The 23,475-nt window shown below is 33.9% G+C and overlaps 1 protein-coding gene across 3 annotated transcripts in view; it reads right to left on the bottom strand.

Moving 5' to 3' along the window:
• The window catches only part of JAG2 (jagged canonical Notch ligand 2), a 100,873-nt gene that overhangs the window by 19,822 nt on the left and 57,576 nt on the right, over positions 1 to 23,475 (bottom strand). For 2 of the 3 annotated variants that reach the window (XM_081969842.1, XM_081969844.1), the window contains 17 exons: positions 22,186 to 22,440; positions 20,205 to 20,265; positions 16,737 to 16,867; positions 16,260 to 16,379; positions 14,887 to 15,000; positions 13,949 to 14,062; positions 12,775 to 12,888; positions 12,309 to 12,355; positions 11,323 to 11,496; positions 9,218 to 9,368; positions 8,268 to 8,432; positions 6,379 to 6,492; positions 5,245 to 5,358; positions 4,556 to 4,669; positions 3,222 to 3,338; positions 1,727 to 1,754; positions 457 to 542 (listed from right to left, as the gene is read on the bottom strand). In XM_081969842.1, coding sequence (XP_081825968.1) covers positions 457 to 542; positions 1,727 to 1,754; positions 3,222 to 3,338; positions 4,556 to 4,669; positions 5,245 to 5,358; positions 6,379 to 6,492; positions 8,268 to 8,432; positions 9,218 to 9,368; positions 11,323 to 11,496; positions 12,309 to 12,355; positions 12,775 to 12,888; positions 13,949 to 14,062; positions 14,887 to 15,000; positions 16,260 to 16,379; positions 16,737 to 16,867; positions 20,205 to 20,265; positions 22,186 to 22,440 — 2,019 coding nt within the window. The remainder of the gene's footprint in view (positions 1 to 456; positions 543 to 1,726; positions 1,755 to 3,221; positions 3,339 to 4,555; positions 4,670 to 5,244; positions 5,359 to 6,378; positions 6,493 to 8,267; positions 8,433 to 9,217; positions 9,369 to 11,322; positions 11,497 to 12,308; positions 12,356 to 12,774; positions 12,889 to 13,948; positions 14,063 to 14,886; positions 15,001 to 16,259; positions 16,380 to 16,736; positions 16,868 to 20,204; positions 20,266 to 22,185; positions 22,441 to 23,475) is intronic. The other variant, XM_081969843.1, reaches the window with a different exon arrangement.

The following is a 23,475-nucleotide window of genomic DNA, read 5'->3' as shown; positions in this document are numbered from 1 at the left end:
TTGGTTCTGGAATATTCTGAATGGTCTCTGCAGAGGTTCATAACCCATGTATAAATCATAAATATCATAAGGAAGAAATATATAGAGAAATATACAGTAATAATAAACAAATATACTACAGGACATCCTTAAGTTGAGTTGAATACAGAATATACTAGTATAATACATTTGTTTGGAAGTAGCAGATAATTTAAATACAATTTAAACCACGTTATTTATAATTCAATTTATAAAATATATATTATAATTTATAAAAGGTTATTTATAAAAGGATTCTATCTAATAACAGAGAGAGCACCATTTTTGTAAGACAAACATCAGCATCAATGAATAATTCAATTAGTTTCTGCTTCATTATTTGAGGTATAGCTGACTAAAATTTACCCAATACCTAGGTGAGGATAAGACATGACAACAGTGTGAATTTTTCACTCCTTTTCCTGTACAGATACTTACTGATTCTGCAGTCAGGACCAGCAAACCCAGGTGCACATTCACAGCGAAACCAATTCACACCATCAACACAGATGCCTCCATTGTAACTGTAAAAATGATAAATCTATCATCGCAATGAAGGCTGTCAACAGTTTTTCAAGCTGAGAGAACATTAGTTCTTGTATAAAATAATGTGCTGAAATTTAAATTTATTTCCATCCATAATCACTGTATTACTTAGTCAACATGGCAAAATTCAAGTGGTGTAGCTAATTTATAATGTATGCTTATTTAATAAAACATTTCTGTTTTCTTAATTTGTTAATTTAAGTTTAGTTAACTGAATCTTAAATCACACTGAGAAAATGACTTCTATTAATAGAAGCAGCACGTAAAGAATTTTAATAATGGGTAATAACAAACTTGATTTAAACTCCCCAAATTCTATTAAAATGGGTAACTACATACATTTTATAGGAATACACATTTTTTATTATTTCAAATGTAAAAGACATTTTAGCAATGTGACTATATAATTCAAAGGTAACTAATTCAGTCACATTGTTTAGATTTTACTTCAAAGAAGGATGTGAAGTTTTAGAATTGTATGACTTAAGAAACAGGACATTTTGAATGCAATTATATTAAGTTGCACAATTTCCTAAATTCTGGCAACCTCAAGGAACTGAGATAGGCATGAGAAAGCCCTTTAAAAACTGTTCATTTTGTGGTTGCCAAGAATTGACAATGGCACACAATCAAGAGTACTAACCCATGAAGGGGACACTGGGGAACTCTGATAATGAAGATGCAATTAAGAAGTATTTTCTCAAAAATACTAAAATAATCTGATAATTAAAATCTGGAATGAAGAGTCCCTTAAAGATTTCCTAATCAACAGAAAGGTTAAGCGACTGGGGAAAGAAGCATAGTCAAACCCAATTTTCAAGGGGTCATATTCCCAAGATATGAACAAGTTACCTTTTATCTATTTGCTCTCCTACTCTAAATATGGATATCAAATAACTAAATCTAAATAATTCTATTTTAAATTGGATTATTCAAGTAATTGTCTTTTGAGCTAATTTGCCTACACAAAAACTTTGCAGCTACCAATCTGATACAACAGATTACTTAGGAGTAGAAATCAGTTAGTAAATAAGTATAGAGAAGTGCATTTGGTAAACCCAGCACAATTGCTTAAGATCGATGAGAAGATTTTGAATCAAGATCATTTATTTTTATTGCTGTATTAGGGTATTTTTAAGAAGAATTATCACTGAATACTCACCATGGGTGTGGATTGCAATCATTAATATCTAAAAAAGAAAAAAGTGAAATAATTACTCATCTGAAATATATAAACAGTATTCAATGTAGACCATATCTGAGCTATTCCATCTAATTTTTGTGCATATACAAAGTTTCTCTACAGTATGTACAAAAACTTCCCCCAACAACATACAATAGTAATGGTAACTTTATACATATAGCCCAATTTGTTTTTATATGTAGTCACAGTAGTATCAATTCTAAAGCTACAAGAAAGTGTTCTGGTGAAATAACCCTAATGAATTGTTAAAAATGTAAACAGGAAACTCTTTTTCATATTGGAACTTGAAAGTGGATGATGGGAGTTAAACCCTTGTCTGCTAAATTTATATTCCATTTTTTTTCTGGGAGGTCTAAGTGGATTGTCTCTTCATCACAAGAGGTGAAGTTTGTTGACTTGGGAGTTTGTTACTGGTTCAAAGTTAGTTTCATAGTTGAAGAGGTTCTTGAACCTGGATCTGCTCACTCTCAGGCCAATATACTGTATGAGCTAGTGTAAAACATATTTCTTCCCAAGCCTCATTCTTTGCCTCTAGTTGGCCAAGTATCAGAATTTAGGAAAAATAGTTATAGAAGTTAAACAAAGTGAGACCATAAACATTTTAATATTATTATTAAATAATGATAATAAAAATAATGATCTATTTAAAAATAGATTTTCCAGCACTACTTTATAGATACAGTACATGCAAGAAATCCAAGTTTGTTTTTGATCTTAGAACACTGGCCACAAAGCTATTGAGATGACTTCTAGGGGTTTTAAAGCAGTTATTCCTCAACTGGGGTTCTTTTCTTATGAGCCCCTTCCCAGCATGTCTAATTAACATAGTAGACAGAAATGATGAGGTATGACAAAATGAGAAAGCGTTGACATGGGAAGCAGATCTAAATGTACATCAGACTATTCACACCATTAATGTAGGGATATTCTCTGTGTTGCTATTCAATAAATAACTAGCAGAGATGATGGTACTTTTAAACCTTTACCCTTGCACCAATTAGCATAACAAAATGTTATGCCACAATGAAGAACCACAGGACAATGCAATTCATAAAGAAGTCAACTCTCTCTTATCTACTGTTTACATTGAATAATGCTAACAATCATCACTGTTCATACTTTATAGCACAAAGAAACATAATCAAAACAGAGTTTATTCAAATATTTTCAATGTAAAAATGAGATGATTTCGATCAAATGTAAAATTTTAAGCAAGTTTTGTCTTGAATCAAAAACTGAAGCTCAACCACACCTAAGAAACTCAGTACTATGTATCAGAATGCTAGTAAAATGCTATAATATTCAACTACTATTTTTTGATAAAATGTTTAATTCAATATGTAAAAAACATTTAGTACAAAAGTCCACTCTTAAGCATCTATCATAATAAATTATCTTGGGTATGCTACAAGGCTAAGGACATCATATTAATACAAACAATAATTGCACTTACTCTGGGTACATGTGCGTCCTTCCCAACCTTCTTTACAAATGCAAGAAAAGGAATCTCCACTGCCAACACAAGTTCCACCATTCAAACAAGGATTAGGAATACAGCTGCTGTTTTTAGCTGTAATAGAAGTTTTTTAAAAAGGTTTTTTTCTAACCATAGGGACTTTCATTCATAATACTAACTGACATGCCAAATAAAAATCTACATCATTAGAATCATTTTAATCTAGACCAGGGGTAGTCAACCTTTTTATACCTACCGCCCACTTTTGTATCTCTGTTAGTAGTAAAATTTTCTAACCGCCCACCGGTTCCACAGTAATGGTGATTTATAAAGTAGGGAAATCAATTACATTTTAAAAAGGAAAGTGCTTCAGTATTGGACAAAATCCATACCGCCAACCATGAAAGCTGGAACGCCCACTAGTGGGCGGTAGGGACCAGGTTGACTACCGCTGATCTAGATTGTGAAGCGGATTAGCACAGTACTTAAAAAATAATTAGCAAATAATCCAAGTACAACATCAGATGCCACACCAAGCTTCTATCAAAAATCATTTATATTTTGTTTAACAGCTATTATCAAACCAGCCAGGCAGACTCCTTTCAATGGGAGTCAAGAGTTTGATCAAAGTCCTTGTTAGCACCATAGATGGGATTTTTGATAAGATTTCAGTTTTTCAATCTTACAAAGCAAACTTCCAGCATATTATCTAAAGCTAGCAATCCTTCAAATAGGATTGCTAGCTTCCAGGAGCTCCGGGAAGTCAAATAAATAAATAAATACTTTAAATTTTCTTAGTTTTAATTTATAACCCAATAAATATTGATGGATATAATGCACATAAACTAAAGCTCTTTGGGTCTTCAATCATTTTTAAGAATAAAGACGGATCCCAAGAGCAAAATATTTCAGAACCAATATTCTAAACTATTCAAAATATTTAATTTTGCCAAGTTTATCAACTAGTAACTTGACCATTATTTCTGCCTATCTACAGTATACTGAGGTAACTTTATTCACATTGTCATTATTTCAACATAGCTCCCATGCTGTTAATGTAAAATGTAAGGGGGATTTTTTTTATTGCCAAAGAGATGCATTTACACAGAAGGGAAAGACAATATTGTGACAGAGATGGAGCTCCATCATGCAGAATGGTTATTTTTAGCTTCCACAGAACATGTATGTGTATGTGCGTGTGTATAGCGTTTTCTTTTTAAAAAACTGCTAGACCCTATTTTTGAAGAAGGAAGAAATAGACTACTTATATTAGCTTCTCAGCCAAGTCATTCTCTCGATTTAGAGACAATGTAAGTAGATAAAGCACTTACCAATATTGCAAGTGCTTCCTTTCCATTCTGGAGGACAAGAGCATCGAAAAGTGTCACCATCATCGTAACATGTTCCTCCATTTGTACAAGTATTTGCATCACACTGATATTTACCTAAATATCACAAAAGCAAATTAAAGCAGCCTATCAAATACACTATATAATTCATTGTTATAGAAGGTAGGGATATTCTTGGTTACATGGGATTATATACACTACCTATTATAATTCAACTTACTTTCTATTTCAGGTGTGCAGTGCTTCACATTGAAAGACAAGAACACCTCTCTTAGGATAATTTTGCAACTAAGGAGGGCAGCTGCATAATCCCAGGAAAGCGTGAAGCTGTTTTAAGGAGCTGCAGAGAGGTGCTATTCAAGTGCTCCTACCTCATATGAAGCACCATTTTGTTTTACCTGATGTGAGGCACTATATTGCTGCATTGCCCTTTCTAAAAAAAATAATCTGTGAAAATTTCAAATGGCATTTTATAAATATTAATTTTAAATGGTTACCAGATAAAGTATAATTTATAATTTGTTATTTTATTATACTCTTCCCTATATCCAGATCGTTTCAGTTGTTAGACTTAATCTTACTTTCTTTTTTCATTACATTTTTTTTTTGCAATTCTTAAAGAGTTTTCTTTTCAACTTTTGAATATTTTAAGCAGTAAACCATCCACTTACTTGAATGACATGTTTTCCCCTTCCAGCCATTTTTGCATGCACAATAGAAGTCATTCTCTAAATCAATGCACTGGCCCCCGTTGTGACATGGATTTGGTGAGCAGTCATTAAAATCTGTGAAATGAATAAAGAATTGAACAAAAAATGTCTGTGAAAAGAAGAATCATTATAAACAAACAACAATTCATTAATCTAGTGTCATTAATCTGGATTTAAATATTATATATCCCTGGATAACTTTGAATAAATTAATATGGGTCTCTCTGATGCAAATTCTGTTAATTAAATTGCAATCAACGAACAACAACTGCTGGGTTTGTACAATATATTAAGTCAAAACCAAACTGAAATATTTTATTACTTAACTCGGTAGAGAATTAGTATAAAGGTACTGGATGAGAGCAAAAGCACCAGTTTCAAGTCTCCACTATCCATATGGCAATTCAAGGCCAACCGCTCTATCCAACAAAAGCCTATCTCACAAAATAAATCACTTATTATAGAAAAGACTGAATGAAGATTCGCAACAAAATGCTATCATTATTACTGATGCAAAATTTATTTGAAATTTGTATTTTGAGAATTGTTGATTTGAGACATGTATATTAGTCACAAACTGATCAAAACAAGAACATTATAACCATCCAAAATTCAAGATTTTCTTAACCTGAGATTTTAAAATATAAAATTCTGTCTGATTGCTTTTCAAGATAATATTGACTGTCTCAGATTAACTAGAAATTATTGTCAATTTTGATGATTCTTTTAATTCTGGTTGACTTTTAATGATCTTTAACTTTAATAAATGTTTTTTAAAATATGTTGATACATGGTTAGTATCATCATATATATCATATATTTATTATGATAGAATAATAGAGGGATGATTTTTCTTCTTAAAAATGCACACTTATCTAATTTTTATAGTCTTTAAATCATTCTTTGTATTTCTTCCCCCAGTTCTATTCTTCTGAATTTTTAAATATAAACTAAACTAGTTATAATGTATCTTGACATGTGATTGAGAATTAAGAATAGAAACCCAAATTTCTTTTTTCACTATCCCTAAAAACTACAAGTGATAAAAATATTTCAATGGCTAACTTAAACATATTAATATTTAGCTATACTCACTAATGTCACACAATTTTCCTTCCCAGCCATTCCGACAGAAGCATCTGAAGTCATTGACTTCATCGATGCAGGTTCCACCATTCTTGCAGGGTTTCTCAAGACAGTCATCAATATCTAAAATATAATAGTACAGAATTACTAGATTACTATCTGTTTGTTCTACTCCAGTGAAATAAGTCGGATGTGATTACTATTTTTTTTTGTTCAAAAAGCTACCATGTTAACAAGTGTTTATTTAAACAGTCTAAAATTTAGCTACATTTAAGATGTTATCTGAGTGGGCTCTTGCTTTGTGAAGTTTTTATTACTTTGTGGGGGTTTTCATAATCTAAAAAATGTCAAGTTTGTTGCAGAACACGAATCACAATTATAAATGCCATTTATGTCTCTTAAAGGTTTTACTACAAAACTTAATTTTATCAAATGTGGCCAAGTGTAAAATGGCAGGTTGTGGGCCAGGAAACCAGACTGCTCTCTTTCTTATTTTCTCTCTGAGCTCTCTTCACTCAGCAGTGATTTTATCATTGCTGCTGTAAAGCTAAGACAAGCTGGAAATTCTTGGCAAAAATCAATCTAAAGATCCTGATTCATTCATAAACACTGGAGACCTTATATACTGAGTAGTATAGATCTACAATTTTGTGTGCCTGTACATCTTTATCCATGCAATGTACATTTCACTACAAAGTGCTTTTTTTGAACAAAATCTTTTTTAAAAATATATTTTTATTATTTTTACATTTAAAACAATGCAATACCGCGGAGTCGGAGTGACCATGCATTCACATTATGTACAGCTAGTTTCAATCATTAACAATTAATCTACTTAATACATTGTCTATCCTTCTGTCCAATCACAATATATACATTTGTTCCAGTCTTGTCATCTTGTCTTATACCAATCATAAAATCTGTTCCATACTTCAAAATATTCTGATCTCCCCTTTATTTTTAAGTTCCTATCTGCTTCTGCACAGGCCAACACTTTTCTGATTATATCAAGCTCTGATGGTGTATTTTCTTTTTTCCAATACTGTGCATAGGTTATGCGCGCTGCAGTTAGTATATGTATAATTAGATAAAGTGTATCTTTCTTAAACCCCTCCGGTATTATGCCTAGGAGAAAAGTTTCTGGTGTAAACATAATTTGTTCTCCCAGCATTTATTCTAACCATGATTGAATCATTTTCCAATATTTTTTGCCTCATTGCACGTCCACCACATATGATAGAAAGTGCCTGGTGTTTTTTTAAACTTCCAACAGTTTGGGGCCAGATTTGTGAACATTTTGGAAAGCCATGCTGGGGGGAGATGCCATCTGTAGAACATCTTATAAAGATGTTCTTTATATGCCGTAGCCAATGTTAGTTTCTGATTAAGTATCCAAAGTTTTTCCCACTTAGCCAATTCCACATTGTAACTGAAATTTTTCGCCCAGGCGACCATGGTTTCTTTGACATTTTTTGAACAAAATCTTGATATCACTGAGAAAGAGAAAGAGTAAATTTGTAAAACTTGTAAATTTGGCAAACAGCAACAATCTAGTCATTATACAATAGATCCTTAAACAGTTCACCAATGAATACTATAATTTAGTATTTGTACAACAGAGCAGCTGTTTCTGCAAAGACACCTGCCCATCACCCTATTGAGAGCAAATGGCTACTACTCATAGAAATAGTCACTCATGATCAAACTCGAGTCCCTTCTGGGAGAGGGGGCGGTCTATAAGTGCAAATAATAAAGTCTAAGTCTTCAATTAACTTAGATCTCTAAATCTTATTATGTACCTATGGAATCACTTTAAACAGTTAAGAAATCATGTTTTATAAATTAAGCCCAAATACGTGAGCCTTGTTTTTAATAATATACATATATATTTTACATACTTTCATGACAGTACGCTCCAGTAAAGCCCTTTTCGCAGGCACAAGTAAAATTTCCTCTTGGTTGACTGATGCAGCGTCCATGAGGCCCACATACACTGGATGAGATTAAACGAATGCCATTCTGAGTAGCATTTGTGAAGACTTCTATTGTACAGCTGTCTATTACTAAGAATAAGAGAAAATTATGCATATAAGCTACCCTCTAGGATAGAAGGCCTCCATAAACCTGTGGTTTCTTAATTCTGGCACAAAATATTTCATTTAGTCTTCATATTTAAGTTGCACTAATATTTAGCAGAAAACCAACCAAAACTTCTCTTTATGACACAACATTGCATGGATTAGGAAGTGGATACATTCTAAATATTACTTGCTAGTACTTAGTATATGACATATAATGGTCTTATAAAATACTAATTGGCTAACAATTATCATATGAAAGAACTTTAAACTGTATTAGAATTTTATCTCTGTATGATCTTTTAAATCTGCTCAAAATAGTTCCCAGTTCTCTGAATCAGATTTGGAGAGACAAAAAGAGGCTATAGAAAGATAAAAAATGTGATCCACTTCTACTGTCTGTTTCACTGACACTCAAAACAGAATTTAATCTACTGCTGGGAAGCAAGTTTGATAATGCAAACAAGGTAAGAACAAGCGTATAAGAAGATGATGTCAGTTTTATCTAAGAAAAAAATGACTAACAGATCCTCTGTGGATAAGTAAAATAATTCATGTTCATCTCCATATATTTACTTTCTATGGAAGGACTGAGGCTTGTTGTTTTCCTTTCTTACTGCATTGATTTTTTTTTTTAAAAAAAATCAAATTTACATGCTTGTAAGTTTGTCCTTCATATTGTTAAAATCTGTAATACCAATTAAGAAAAATCACTGAACATCATTTTTCTCTGAAAGAATCCTATTATTATTTCGCAGGACAGACAGTACCTTTACAAGAGTTATTTTTACAGTGATCCTTGAGGTGAGAGCAGTTCTTCCCATCGTAATCATCAGAGCAAGCACAATAATAGTCTTCTCTCAGATCATAACACTGTGCTCCATTTTGGCAAGGGTTGGGCTTACAGAGATCTATATCGATCTACAAAAGATTTAAACCGCATTGTTAGTTGTGTAACAATATTCCACAAGATAGTTACTCTCATTTTTATAGATTAGTTATGGGCTTAAAAAAGTGAGAGAAGTGGTATGTCACTAATATTAAATTCTAATTTATGTCAAGTATTCAACCTTTAGATGACATCTGGAGCTCAAAGTGACTTAAATGGGGATCTCCCTTCATTGTATTGGCACAATAAACATGTGAATTAAGTTTGGCAGAGTATGAGGGAGTGAATTTCCATGGCTAAAGGCAGTCTTGAATCTGTATCTTTCCAATCCTAATCCAGTTTATTAATCATTAAAGCACACTGGCTGAATGCATTACTCTGCTAAGAATTTCAGTTCAATAATTAATGTTATTACCGCATTTTTCATAGTATAAGATGCACTGGAGTATAAGACACACCAAGATTTTGAGGGGCAAATTAAAAAAAAAAACAAGTTTTTGCACTCTGCAGACCTCCCAAAAACGGCCCATGTTTTGCAAAAACGGGCCCATTTTTTGTCAACGGTCGTGCATAGCCTTTAGGAAGCTTATAGAATGCTCCTAGGGCTGGGGGAAAATTGAGCAAAAAATGGCTCGTTTTCCACTCAGTTGTGTCTTTCCCAGCCCCCAGGAGCACTCTATAAGCCTACTAAAGGCTCTACACAGCCATTTTGGTGAAGGGCATGGGGTTTCAGGAGGCAAAAAATATTGTATTCAATGTATAAGACGCACCCAGATTTTCACCCACTTTTTTGAGGGAAAAAAGGTGTGTCTTATACTCCGAAAAATACGGTAATCTATTTCTCTATCATACAATCTCTAATACACCTGCTTTTTTCTATGCATCAAACTAAGTCTAAATTCTAAAACGTAGATACATAGAGCCTAATTCTTAACTGAAAGTCTTTTTATAGAATTTCAGGTAAAATACATCTCTTAAGTTTTATTTGGTACTGAGTTAATTTATGTATGGCTCAACTGCTATGCATTTGAAACCACTACAAAGCTAATTTGTTTTTATAAAATCTGTAGTTCTGTGGAGTTTGTGGGACCATTTGCAGAAATTTATTTGCATCCTATTGCTTATGCAGCAGCTAGCATGTTTTCCAAGGAGAAGAGTAACTTGATTGCTTTTCAATCTGTTTCCTCAAAAGAACTGCTAGGATTATTTTTTGCAGAAACAATTGTTTTCAAACTGCTTTGGGATTCTGTGAATGAGAAAGGTGTAGAGATTATTATAGGGGGTGATTCTTCTTTGAAAATATTTGATTTCCAAGCTAACCATTTTAATTACTCTGCCAAACAGATTTAAATTTGAAATTTATTTTGATGATGAGAGCTGGACAAGCACTTTCACTCAATTGACAGTTAATCAAGCTTTGGGGTGGAAATATATTACTTATGGCTTGTCTTTAACATGAGAAGCAAGTTTGTTTAATTGCATTAAGGGTATAATTAAAGTGTCTTGTAGGTGATTTGATGAAGGTGGCAAATTTTTAAAAATCCTGTAACTACAAAAAATATTAAATTACACTTATTATAAGGAACTGTAATCTTAATATAGTTCTTTATGTCAACTACAAATGTTTTAAAGAAGCAACTATTTGCATTAAGCTTTTCCCCAAATGTTACCTGTTAATCAAACACATAAAAGCACAACAGAACTATATTACAGCATTAAAACAGTTAAATAGTCAGATAAGGGAGATAGTTTTTTTTCACTAAAAGATGTGGGAACTGGGATCAACCTTAGCTATATGGGACAAAGTCTTCCAATCTGATTGATACCAATCAGTTATTTCGGCATACTTGAAAAAACTGGTCTCTAAAAATGAAGGTGCCCTCTTCTACAGATCTGTTTGTTCCATTCATCCATAACAACAAACATTCAAGTTTCCCTAGAATTTAGACCATCCAAGCATTCTAACAAGTTTAAAGTATCCTTCACCTCACAGAATTCTCCTGAGAAGCCATGAGGGCAAAGACAATGGAATCCATTGATGAGGTTAATACAGTGACCTGCATTCTGACATGGGTTGTTCATGCAGTCATCAATTTTTTTTTCACAGTTCTTGCCTATGAAAGCAGGAGGGCATATGCAATGATAGCCATTCACTTCATCCTGCATGGACAAATTGAAAAAAAAAATTATAATCATTTCCAGAAGATACTAGAAAATGTTTTATTTTACCCTCAATAAATCTTTTCTGAAGTACTTCAGAACTCTTCCTTGTAGTCTTATTTAGATTTTGAGGATAATGTAATTGTCAAAATGTAAATAATCCTTTTATTTACAGAAAGGGGCAATTAAGAGTCAGACAGTATCCCACACTACTGCTTTTGGTATACCTAGTCCATATTATCAAAAACTTGGATTTAATGTATCCTTTTATCTCCTTGATTTTACTGGATGAATTTATTTATTTATATGACTATATGACTATATGGCTGTCTATCTGATGCAGATAGCCCTTGTTTAACAAATATTTGTTCAGCAACTATGATGGTGCTGAATGAAGGCACTTGCAACCTGTGTCCTACTGCAGTGCCCACTGCTGAGACATGATTGCAACTGGATGGTCCTCTCCCAATAACTGATGGGATTCAGTTATCAACATCAATAGAGACTGTGATGTCACTTAGTGATGGAAATTCAGGTCCCAATTACTGTCACAATTCAAGCACTACCTATATACATTACTGAAAGTATATTCTTGAATGGCTGCCAGCTATCCATTTGAATCTTGAACTTTGTACTGTATTGTCCATAAATGAACAATTGCAACAATTGTTACAGTGTTATTTGTCTACAAAGTTATAAAGAATTAAAAGGGTGAGGTTAAGACAAATGCTGTCAAGGTCCAATTATGATCCTGCTGATAAATGTTAAATTTAAAAGGTTGCTCAAAAAATCATAAAATAACACAAAATTACCTTGCAAGTCCCTCCATTTTGGCACTGGTCATGACAATAATTAACATCTATGGATAAAATAGGAAAATCATTAAAATAATGGAAAAATAATGGAAACAGACTGAAGCGTAATTAATGATATCTGTTGATTTCAAATATCCAAACTGATGTTTTCCAGAGGAAAGGAAATAAAATTTTTATAAGTAATGCAAATTTGAAAGAGCCCAAATCACAAAGTCAAGCAATGTTTAAAACAAATTGTCCCATGTGAGTAATTTCTCAGAAACTTTCAGTTAGTTCATTCCACAATTCAAAAGCTAAGGCTTTAGATGCAAGGAAGTATGTGATAAAAAGTGTAACCGTAAAGACTTGTAGAAAGGTTAGGTTTGGAAATGAAACATAAGCATTAATTTAAGATTGTCTGCTTTTAGTCTATAAATAAGAGACCCTTAGGGTCAAGGGTATACACTAAATATTAAATACTGACTGATGTGACAATTTACTCCTTTCCATCCTGGAATGCAGTCACAATAATATCCACCAATAAGATTTTTGCAAGAATGAGCATTAAGACAGGTTTTCCCTTCACACTCATTAGCATCTGTGAAAGAAGAGAAGAAAAGCAGAGAGTGAAGAACAAACCCAGAAAGAGACTGCCCTTGCACCAAAGCAAAGCTTCCATGCTTTCCAAATATCAGCTAAATTTCTTTCGCTACTTTGATACTGTTTGCTGATATTTGCAATATGCATGCTGCATTCTTTGCCCTAGGAAAGCCTCAGTGACTGTTTAAATACAATCCAGGAAAATAGCTGTAATAAAAATTATCTGAACAGGTTACTTCCAATCTTTTCAAATACCAAACCAAACCAAATCAAACCAAACCAAACCACACCACATACCACATCACCCTTCTGGCAGCTGCATTAGGAATTTTTCAACTAACAACTTAATTGTGGGTTATATGCAGAAGAGCCAACAAATGTGGACACAGGGGATAATGTATGGCTATCCAGCTTTTTAAAAGAAAGGTTAGATATCCGCCTCTATTCTACCTCTTATACAACTATTCAATTGCTAGCTCAACAGAAAATTGATTATAATATCTGAGGCATAAAGATCAGTGCTCTCACTGACCTGATTCTCCTCTAATGCCATAGCCTATTTCCCTGGCAAAACAAAAATTGTAGGGTTCTTTTCTTAACTCTAGCCTGACCTATGCATTCAAAAAGAATCTGCCCAAACATCTGTACAGAAAGCTCCATGTTTCTGATTAATCCTGCAGCATGCACATACCACAATCATGAAATGAGTCAAGCAAATGAAGCAATAAGGAAAACTGAATGGCCAGGAAGCAGGAACAAAAACCTTTCTGCAGTGAAACACAGTAGCTTAAACATTTACACACGCCTAATCTAGCCATTGTTATTTTGCCACTGTTATTTTGCCTCCCTATAGCAGGCAAGAATGCTAGAGATGGATTTTGATTAAATATAGTATAATATATGACTCCTGCATTCAAAAGATAGTAACATTTTACAACCGGTTTCACAAAGTGATATGAGCAGTAGCTAAATAATAATTCAGCAAAGATGACTGTAAAAAATCTTTTAAAATCTTTTTGAAGTAATAATGTGAGATACTTTTAAATGTTAAGACTTACCAAGATGGCAGGTTGCCCCAATCCACTGCTGTGGACATATACATTCAAACCCATTAATGCGATCGACACAAGTACCACCACTAGCACAAGGGTTAGATACACATTCATCAATATCTGGGGAGGGAAACAGTTGTTTGAGATAGCTTTAGAATTATAAAGTATCTTTCAAGCAAAGAAAGATACTAATTTAATTCGACATGTCATTCCAGAACTGTCTACAATTGTCAAAACTGGCAATAAAGTAAAATAAAAATAAAGATGTTCAAATCCTAAAACAGGGTTAACATAGTTTAAAAAAAATCTCAATCAAATAAGAAAAGGAAAAATACTGGCCTGTTCATCCATGTGAGGAGTTCCACACATTTTGCATCTTTGTCTCATCTATTGTGGTTCTCCCCTTCATCATTGCTACTCATTTTCTGACAAACTATTTTATTACACACATTTTTCTTAAAAAAAGAAGTTGCATCCAAACGTTTTAAATTTATGGGCATATTTAGAATTTTGTGAAGGACTGTATAATGCAACTTCATACTGCCATTGGGAAAAGAAATTAACTAATTCAGAAAAAGGCTACAGGTTGAGAATTACAGTATTTTCTAGTAAATAACTGATGAGGATCCTTCCTGTCAATCCTAAAATGACTTATCTCTCATTCTTTCTCTCTTGCTAACATTCTTAAGCACTGTATTATAGCCACATACCATAATAATTTTAAGACATATTTCTGGGTGGAATTTTAGTTAGTTTTAATTATAAAAATCAAAAAGAAAATGATATGGATAAGGATGACAAAGGGGTGAGTTGTGTGAATTGCAGAAACAGGCACTTCCTTCAAGATATCTCTAAGGGAATGGCAATTGAGTTGCAAGAAATTTTTGAACACCAAAATGAGTTTTTCATCAGCAAGGTACAAATATAACTTAGTCAGTACCTACCAATTGCACATGTTGGTCCACTCCATCCTTTAGGACACTGACATTTAAACCCGGATGAAATTTCATGGCAAATTCCGCCATTAGCACAAGGATTTGAAACACAAGCATGCTCAGCTAAAAGGAAAAAAATAATAGCTTTTAAATCCAGGCTGAAACCCTATTTATAGTTTTTCTATAAGAAAAGTCACCATTAAATTGTATACATTTAGGACACAAGTGTTAAACTCGCTGCATCACATTGCCATCACGTGACGTTTCATGAGGTTTCCCATTCGTGGAGCTAGGGTGGGCATGGCTTGTGCGTGACACATCTGGCCTGTGGGTCACCAGTTTGACACCCCTGGTTTAGTGTGATCCCATATCTGCCAATTTCATTTTCTCTCTCGTTTCTTGTTTTTCTACCTCTCTTTTTTCTTAATCATTGACATAGTCAACAGAACTGCTTAAAAATTTTGTGTATGTTCATGAATATTTTGTAGATCGCCAGTTTGCTTCCGGATCCAATTCAAGGTGTTGGTTATCACTTTTAAAGCCTTTCTGGCACAGCTCCAGGATATCTGAGAAACTGCATCATTCCATTGGGATTAGCCCAGCCCACCCGCACTAGCAGAAAAGGTATGCTGCAGACCCCATTAGTAAAGAAATTTTGGCTGGTGAGGTTCAGGATAAGAACCTTTTCTGCCATGGTTCCTGTCTTTGATAAAAGACATCCTGCCCCTCCCAAGGTGAGATCTTTATCTTCTGGCCTTCTGAAAGAGCATGAAGACCTGGCTCTGTCAGCTGGCCTGGAGCCCCAATGTGGCATCTTGGAAGTGGTTAATTGATTAGACAGACCCTCTACTACTCCCCCTCCACGTACTTTGCTCCCTTCTTCTGATCTTGGTTAATTGAATTTCAACTGAATTATATGTGTGGTTTGTATTGTTTTAAGGTTTTATATAGGATTTTAATTATACAACTGTAAGCTGCCTAGAATTGCCTTGGCGAGATGGATGGCATAGACGTTTAATAATAAACAATAATTATTTTCCTATTGTTTTCATAATGTATATATTGTTAAGATGAAGATATTTTCCAACATTTCTCTATTATAGCTTTAGTGTATTTCCCATCATTATTTTGTACAGTTTGCAGGATTATCTAAGACATAAATGTCATTTGTAAAAAGCTAATTTTAGCTTGCAAGTATAAGCTGTTATCTATAAATTTTTGAAGCATAGATCTTTTGATAAAAGACAATGAAGAGAACAGAAATTCATTTATTCCTAATGCAGACAGGGAAAAGGAATAAGTCATACATTCCACATTTTTCCAAGACTGTCACTAATTAATAAAATTTCTGGAGTAGAAAATGTATTATTAACTTTATGTACCAATTTCACAGTTCTTTCCTGAGTAACCATCTTGGCAAGCACAGCTATATTCATCTGGTTCTGTATTCATGCAGGTTCCACCATTCACACATGGATGATGATTTCCACAATAGTTTAAATCTAGACAGAAAGGAAGAATTAAAATAATAAATAAGATACAAAATTTCATACAGTCTTTTCAAATATAATGTTAAAATACTTTTGTAGCTCTAACATACATATATCCATATCTATATTTTCTTTAATGCATCTGTTTTCATGTAAGAGATTGCATATACTATTATTTTTGTGACATTTATGTTGGCAAATATAGAAAAATCCATCAAGCTACAGAACTACATGTTACAGGAAAGTTACCTGACACAAACAATATTCTGCTGAATGCTCTTAAGTAAACATCTTTACATAAACAAGTGCTACTAGATTTTTGTTAATCTTGAAGTTTTAAAATATTTATTACAAATAGAAGTGCAATACCTTTGTTGCAGAGCAGGCCGCCCCAGTTGGTTTCACATTTGCATTCCCATGGGATGTTGCAACTCCCATGAGCACAGCCTGGGTAGGGGACACACTCATCGCAGAATTGCCCCTGCCAACCATAATTACACCTAGACATAAAAGCATATTAAACGTTAGCAATATATTGATTAGCTACAATGCTCATACAATTTTAAGCTGCAAATTTGCATTCAATCGTTTTCTATAAGCAGTCTTTAACAACAACGAAGCATCCAGCCACCATGGATTGCCATAATCTTAAAAACAGGCATATCTCTTACTATACCTGACATAATGACATATGTCAGTGAGAAGTTATAAAACTACAAAGGGGTGTTTTTTTTTGTATCAATGGCCCTTCTTATATAAATTAAAAATATTCTGGGTTGCTGACAGCCTGCCTGATTTATAATTTCAGCATTCATCAGAAGCTAACTTTTGCTTACCAATGTTTAGGTTTCCTTCGAGTACTAAGTACAAATTATTTTTTTAAAACCATCTATACTTTATCATCTTGATTATTTTAAAATACTTGTGAATGTTCCATTGTTTTAATCTGCGGCTAAGAGATTGCCCTAAAACATTTTCAATGCTGAATGCAACTTATTTCCCTCTCAATTTCTGATCTTTGAAAGTCCTCCCACAGGTAAGATATTCATGATGTCCACTGTCAATTATATTATTTATTTATTAAATTTGCTGGCTGCCTATCTTACTACACGTTATCTCTGGGTGGCTTACAATGTTAGAAAATATAAAACTATAGGAAACACCACCAATAAAATATATAAAACTATAAATTATTAACTAATTTGTATCATTTTTATAGTATTGGTTCCAAAGCTATATACACAGTGAAAGTAATATATAGCTGATAATAAGAATACATTATTTTATATCAGACTGGAGGCATTTAGATTAACCAGGAAACAGTATTTTTAAGCACTAGAAGCACACTTACTGTGTTTTTACTGACATTCAAATGATCTACCTGTCCATATAAGTTTGATTTACATTCTGTTCATTTTGTTCCAAAGCAGTATATACAATTCACTTATTTTCCTCCTAAGTAATAATCTTGTGAGGTAGGTTGGATTGAGAAAAAAGGATTGGCCCAAAGTAACTTAGTGAGTCTCCATAGCTAAGGAAACTGGATCTCCTTCTGTTATCTAACTCAACTGCCAAACCATTGTTTATATGCATTTTTATGGGCATTTAGTAATTTTGTGGGGAAGATGCTCAATTGCTAGACAAATCTCTGAATTTTAGAGATTGTTTCTATTTTTCAAATGATGATACTTTTCAAAATTGTATTGCAAGCAATAGCAATAAACTGGGCACATATTTTTATATTTTCAAATATAGACATTGTTGCCAATTATACAAATTCAAATAGTGTTACATACCATCTGTTTGCTCAAATAGAGCATTTAGGGCAGTCTTCAGATAAAATAAAATGAAATAAAACTTAGAGCAACGGAGAAAACGAATAGAACAGAATAGGAATAACAGAGTTGGAAGGGACCTTGGAGGTCTTCTAGTCGAATCCCCTGCTTAGGCAGGAAACCCTACATCACTACTGGTGAGAACTTATGAGCAACTTTGTTCTCACTCTTGTATTCAAGTGCAGTGTTTCATTTACATATATAAAGCAAGCAAATTAATACACCTAGAGCTAAAAACTAAATATTTCCAAGTAATCTCAATATTTTGATCTTTTTTGTTTGCATCTCGAGTTACAAACCTACTTCAGAGGAATCACTAGCATAAGCTATCTTTTCTTGCATATTTTTATTTTTAACTCAATAGCTTTGCTACTTGATATTATAAGGTGATTAAAAAACTAAAAGCTTTTGTCAACTGCTTTTTATCTAGCTTGTCAAATAAATGTGAGGTCCTTGAATGAAAACTGAATTGAGAATGAACAAGAAATGAATCTTCTCTCTCTTGAGATATATATATATAGTGCAATATGAACTATCTTTATAATCTACATGATGTGGAATCCAAAAAAATAGTTCTTTATACATTTACATGGTTCCTGCAGAAATCTAGGAAGTGTTCTATAATCTAATACATATCGGCATAAACTTCATACCGAGAGTAGTATTCCCCCTTTTTGAAAGAGGTGATAGTGAGTCCTCTCCCCAGAATCTACCATTTGATCAAGATATGCTGGACAATTGTAATCTCCAACCCTCCCATTGGGAGAAAATTATGGGGAAAAAACCCCTGATCTGCAATTATGGAGAATCTTGGAGGAAGTAGTTTTCAGTGCCATAGAACGCAATAGCCTTCTGAACCATCTTCAAAGGTTACAATGGCCAACTGAATTATAATATTTCTCCCCCTTCCTGAAGTCACAATTCTGGGTTGGGGCTGGTGAAGGAGATTAAATTGTAGACTTCTTAATGGAGAGTCCTGCAGGGCTTGATGCTCTCCCACTTTTAATTCAGCATCTAAATGACATTAGTGAGATTCTCCAGTAGCATGGGGTAACATTACATCGGTAGACAGATGATATTTAATGTTGTATTTTGACCCCTCATTGAGTAGTTGATGCTTTTGAAATATTGCTCAGGCACTGGGAGGTTGTCTGGGTCTGGATGGGATCAGGTAGAGACTCAATCCAAGGAAGATGTTTTCCATGAGGTTCCATTATTAACTCTAAGCAGAGTTCTACTGTCTCAGGAAGTGCTGGTTTGCAGTTTAGGGAGAGCAGGTCAAGAGGGTATTTGCAAGCTCCATCTTATATGCATAGTAAATTCTGTTGGAACAACCATCATTGTTCACTGTAAGCCTGTTACCTATTGATTTGGCTGTTGTAATGCACTTGACATGGGGCTAAACTTCCAAAGAATGTGGAAGTTACAGCTGAACTAAAATGAAGCCACTCAGTTAGTAATAGGTTCATCTCAAAATATCCACATAAGAATTCTAGTCTAAGAACTGTACCTGTTGATAGTTAGCTTCCAGATGCAATTCGCAGAATGGCTGCAAAGTCCTTAGATATATCCTTAAAGATATCTACAGGGTTTGCATGTCTAAGGGACCACCTTTGCCCTGCCTGTTAAGATCAAGTTGGGTAGGCTTGTTGTATTTCCCTCAATTAGAAATTGTTATCTTAAGAGCAAAAGAAGTACTCCTTTTAAGTTGCCATCCCACTCCTATGAAGCAGCACCTTCTGCCCAATTGTGTAATTTGCCCCTCCCCTCTGGTTTGTAGGAAACTGGTGAAAACTTTGGTTGTTCTATCAAGCCAGGGAAGCTGGTTTGCTATAATTGTCTTTCAGTCATGAGATTGGATTCTTCAAAATTGTTAATGTTTTTATTCCTGATTCCATAGGAATGTTTCTAGTTATTTTTTAACATTGCATGATTTGAATCTGAATTACATATTGGGGAGTTCTATGCCACTCAGAGTAAGTAAGTAAATAAGCAAGCTTACTTGCACTCCCCAGGTACACTGCATCCTCCACGGATTAAATTACATCCTTGCTTACATACAGCTATGAAAAGAAAGAATTAATCATCAGTTAGAACTAACTCTTTAGAAAAAGTGATTACTGTAATTAAATGATACTACCATTTTATGCACTGATCCCCCCCCCTCGAAGGATAGTTTTAAGAAAAAGTGGAAGTTTTAGCTAAAACTATCAATCACAATGATCACATCCATAACCTCCTGTATACAAAAAACCAAATAGTTTTTTTGTGATTTTTCCTGTCTAAAAATATCTATTTCAGGAAACACAAAAAGATACAAAGAGGAAACATAAAGCATTATAAAAGTATCCTGTCCAAAGGCTATTCTTACAAGATATAAATATAATATCTCAGATGCTCTGCCAACATTCTAATTTTGGAATGGATGCAGATTAAGTTCTCTAAAATGACGAACAGAACAAAATAGAATAACACAGTTGGAAGAGACCTTGGAGGTCTTCTAGTCCAACCTCCCGTCAAGCAGGAGATCCTATACCGTTGCAGACAAATGGGTATTCAATATCTTCATAGTGTTTTAACTGTGCACTATAGACAAATAAAACAATTGCACTATGGTCAGCTTTCAAAACACAAGCTCACTATTTTCAAAAGCAGTTTCTAGAATAGTCTAATTTCTTAATATACTTGAAAGACGGGTAATACTTGAGTTTATCTGGATAAGAAAGCAAATCACAGGTAAACCACAGAAATATAAGTTCTGTGAATAGTGGTCATTATAGCTTGCCGATTATGGTAAACAATGTATATTCTTGAATATTTCAAAAGAAATGTAGAATAAAAAACATTTTAATAAATAATGAGCTTCACTGAAGTTGGTTCAAGAGCTTCTATGGTTAAAACATTTTGTGATTCATGTGCTTTTTAAAGACTTGCTGTTTCAATACAGTATTGCTAATAAACAAAATCATATTAGCTATTTTAGAGGCGGCATAATTCAATGATGGACATTATTTTGCTTGCAGAAGTTATAAAGTTCAGCTCCTGTCTTTTTTACAATAGCAGAGTTGGAAGGGACCTTGGAGGTCTTCTAGTCCAACCCCCTGCCTAGGTAGGAAACCCTATACTGTTTCAGACAAATGGCTATCCAACATCTTCTTAAAGACTTCCAGTGTTGGGCATTCACAATTCTGGAGGCAAGCTGTTCCACTGATTAATTGTTCTGTCAGGAAATTTCTCCCCAGTTCTAAGTTGCTTCTCTCCTTGATTAGTTTCCACCCATTGTTCTACCCTCAGGTGCCTTGGAGAATAGTTTGACTCCCTCTTCTTTGTGGCAACCCCTGAGATATTGGAACACTACTATAATGTCTCCCCTACTCCTTCTTTTCATTAAACTAGACATACCCAGTTCCTGCAACTCTTCTTCATATGTTTTAGTCTCCAGTCCCCTAATCATCTTTGTTGTTCTTCTCTGCACTCTTTCTAGAGTCTCCACATCTTTTCTACATCGTGGTGACCGATTTAGTTTTCTATTTAGAAAGGACTCCAAAACTTAAGAGCCACGCGTTAATTGGAATAGACAACATATGGATTAAAGGTCCTGCCTAATTCAGATATGGCACTAACATAAAGTACTGGGTTAATAATAGTGCACTGATATTCTATGCTGGAGAAGAACAACTATTTATTTATGTTGATCTTCAAATGCTGCAGTAGATGGCTTGATTATATGAACTTTGTTATCAGTTATGAATGCCAAAGGCTTAATACATCTACTCTGGGATGGGGGGGGGGGGGGTAACATACATGTGTGTATAAATAAAAGAAAGTAAATAGTGCCACTTAAAATGGATAGTTAGTATTACAAGTGTATTTAATAACTACAAAAATAGGCTTGGGGAGTAGTCAAAATTCTCCTCTTTGCCATAAAAACACATCACAATTCCAATATAACTGTTGCATAATAAACATGAGAAATACAGTACCTTGTTTACATTCATCACCTATCCAGCCTTCCATACAAGCCTTATTTCCATTTTGGTCACATGTGTAATGGCCCACAAAGTCATCACGCGGGCCACAAAATTTATTGCACTGTGGTCCATAATAGTTTTCATCACACTTCACTCTTATTTGTGCTTCAAAATGAGCAACATGGCCATTCAACTGTAGTGTTGTCCATCTATCCTCTGGGTTGATCATACCAGCAGATGATACTCTGTCAATTAATAATTTTTCATCTAAAAATGCAAAGATGAAGAATTTAAATAAACATTTTAATATAGAGTATGTTAGCAAAGGAGAGCAATATAGTTGCAAAATGACAAAATGTGGCCAGAAGTCCAGAAAATGTTAATTAGCACATCCATTTAAGAATGTACAGTAAAGCCTTTCAAGGTTTCTACTTGTTTTAGAAAGCAAATCATTCTTAAGAATGAAGGAAATCATGTTGTTAAGGGTGCAGGGAAGCTGCTGCTGGTTAGAAAGGGATTCCTATTTTCAGAAAAGAAAAAGGTCACACACGAAAAACAAATAAATAAAGAAGTAACCAGTGGCAAATGAAATACAGTACAAGATTCCTGCATACCCTTCAATACAGAAGGGTAAAAGTGTGGTTCAATCTTCTCATCGCACTAGTGTTTTGCCTTTCATCCCATATTTTTCAATAAATTGGGAAGATTGTACAATTTATGTTGGGGTTTAAAACAAAATACTATAGAGTTCAGTACTTGCATTGAATTCCCATTGCTTCATATACAGAAATTAGCAATGTAAAGGCCTGGGGGAGGGGGAATCTTGTGAAAAAAGATCTCTACTACATTATGAAATATTTCCTCAAGTTTCCTCAATGCTCCTTCAAGTTACCTCAAAGCTTCCAGAGATTTATTTGGCGTATTGTACTATTCTTTTGAGTTTGAGATCCCTGATGTCAGCTATTATATTTTTTATTTCCTGGGAAGAAATGTATTTAGATTTTTTTATTCAAAGACAAGTTAGCATATTTCTGTCTTTAAATATCTAAGATACTAAACGAAATCATTACCCAAAAATACTATGAACAGTATATGGAAGCTTACAGGTGCCTTTATAAATATATATAAAAGATAAAGAAGGTCAAATATTATAATAACTCTATTACTATAGAGCTGTGATGGTGAACCTATGGCGGAGCCATTTGTCAGGGCATGAGAGGTGTTGCCCTGTCAGCTAGCCAGCAATCATGTTCTTTTGAGGCCGTTTTTCGTCCTCCGAAGGCTTCCCCGAAGCCTCCAAAG

Source organism: Natrix helvetica, assembly GCF_964273705.1.
Source record: "Natrix helvetica genome assembly, chromosome: 1".
In the NCBI taxonomy this organism is placed as follows: Eukaryota; Metazoa; Chordata; class Lepidosauria; order Squamata; family Natricidae; genus Natrix; species Natrix helvetica.
The sequence above is the reverse complement of the archived record's forward strand: the minus strand, read 5'-3'. Positions and strand labels throughout refer to the sequence as shown.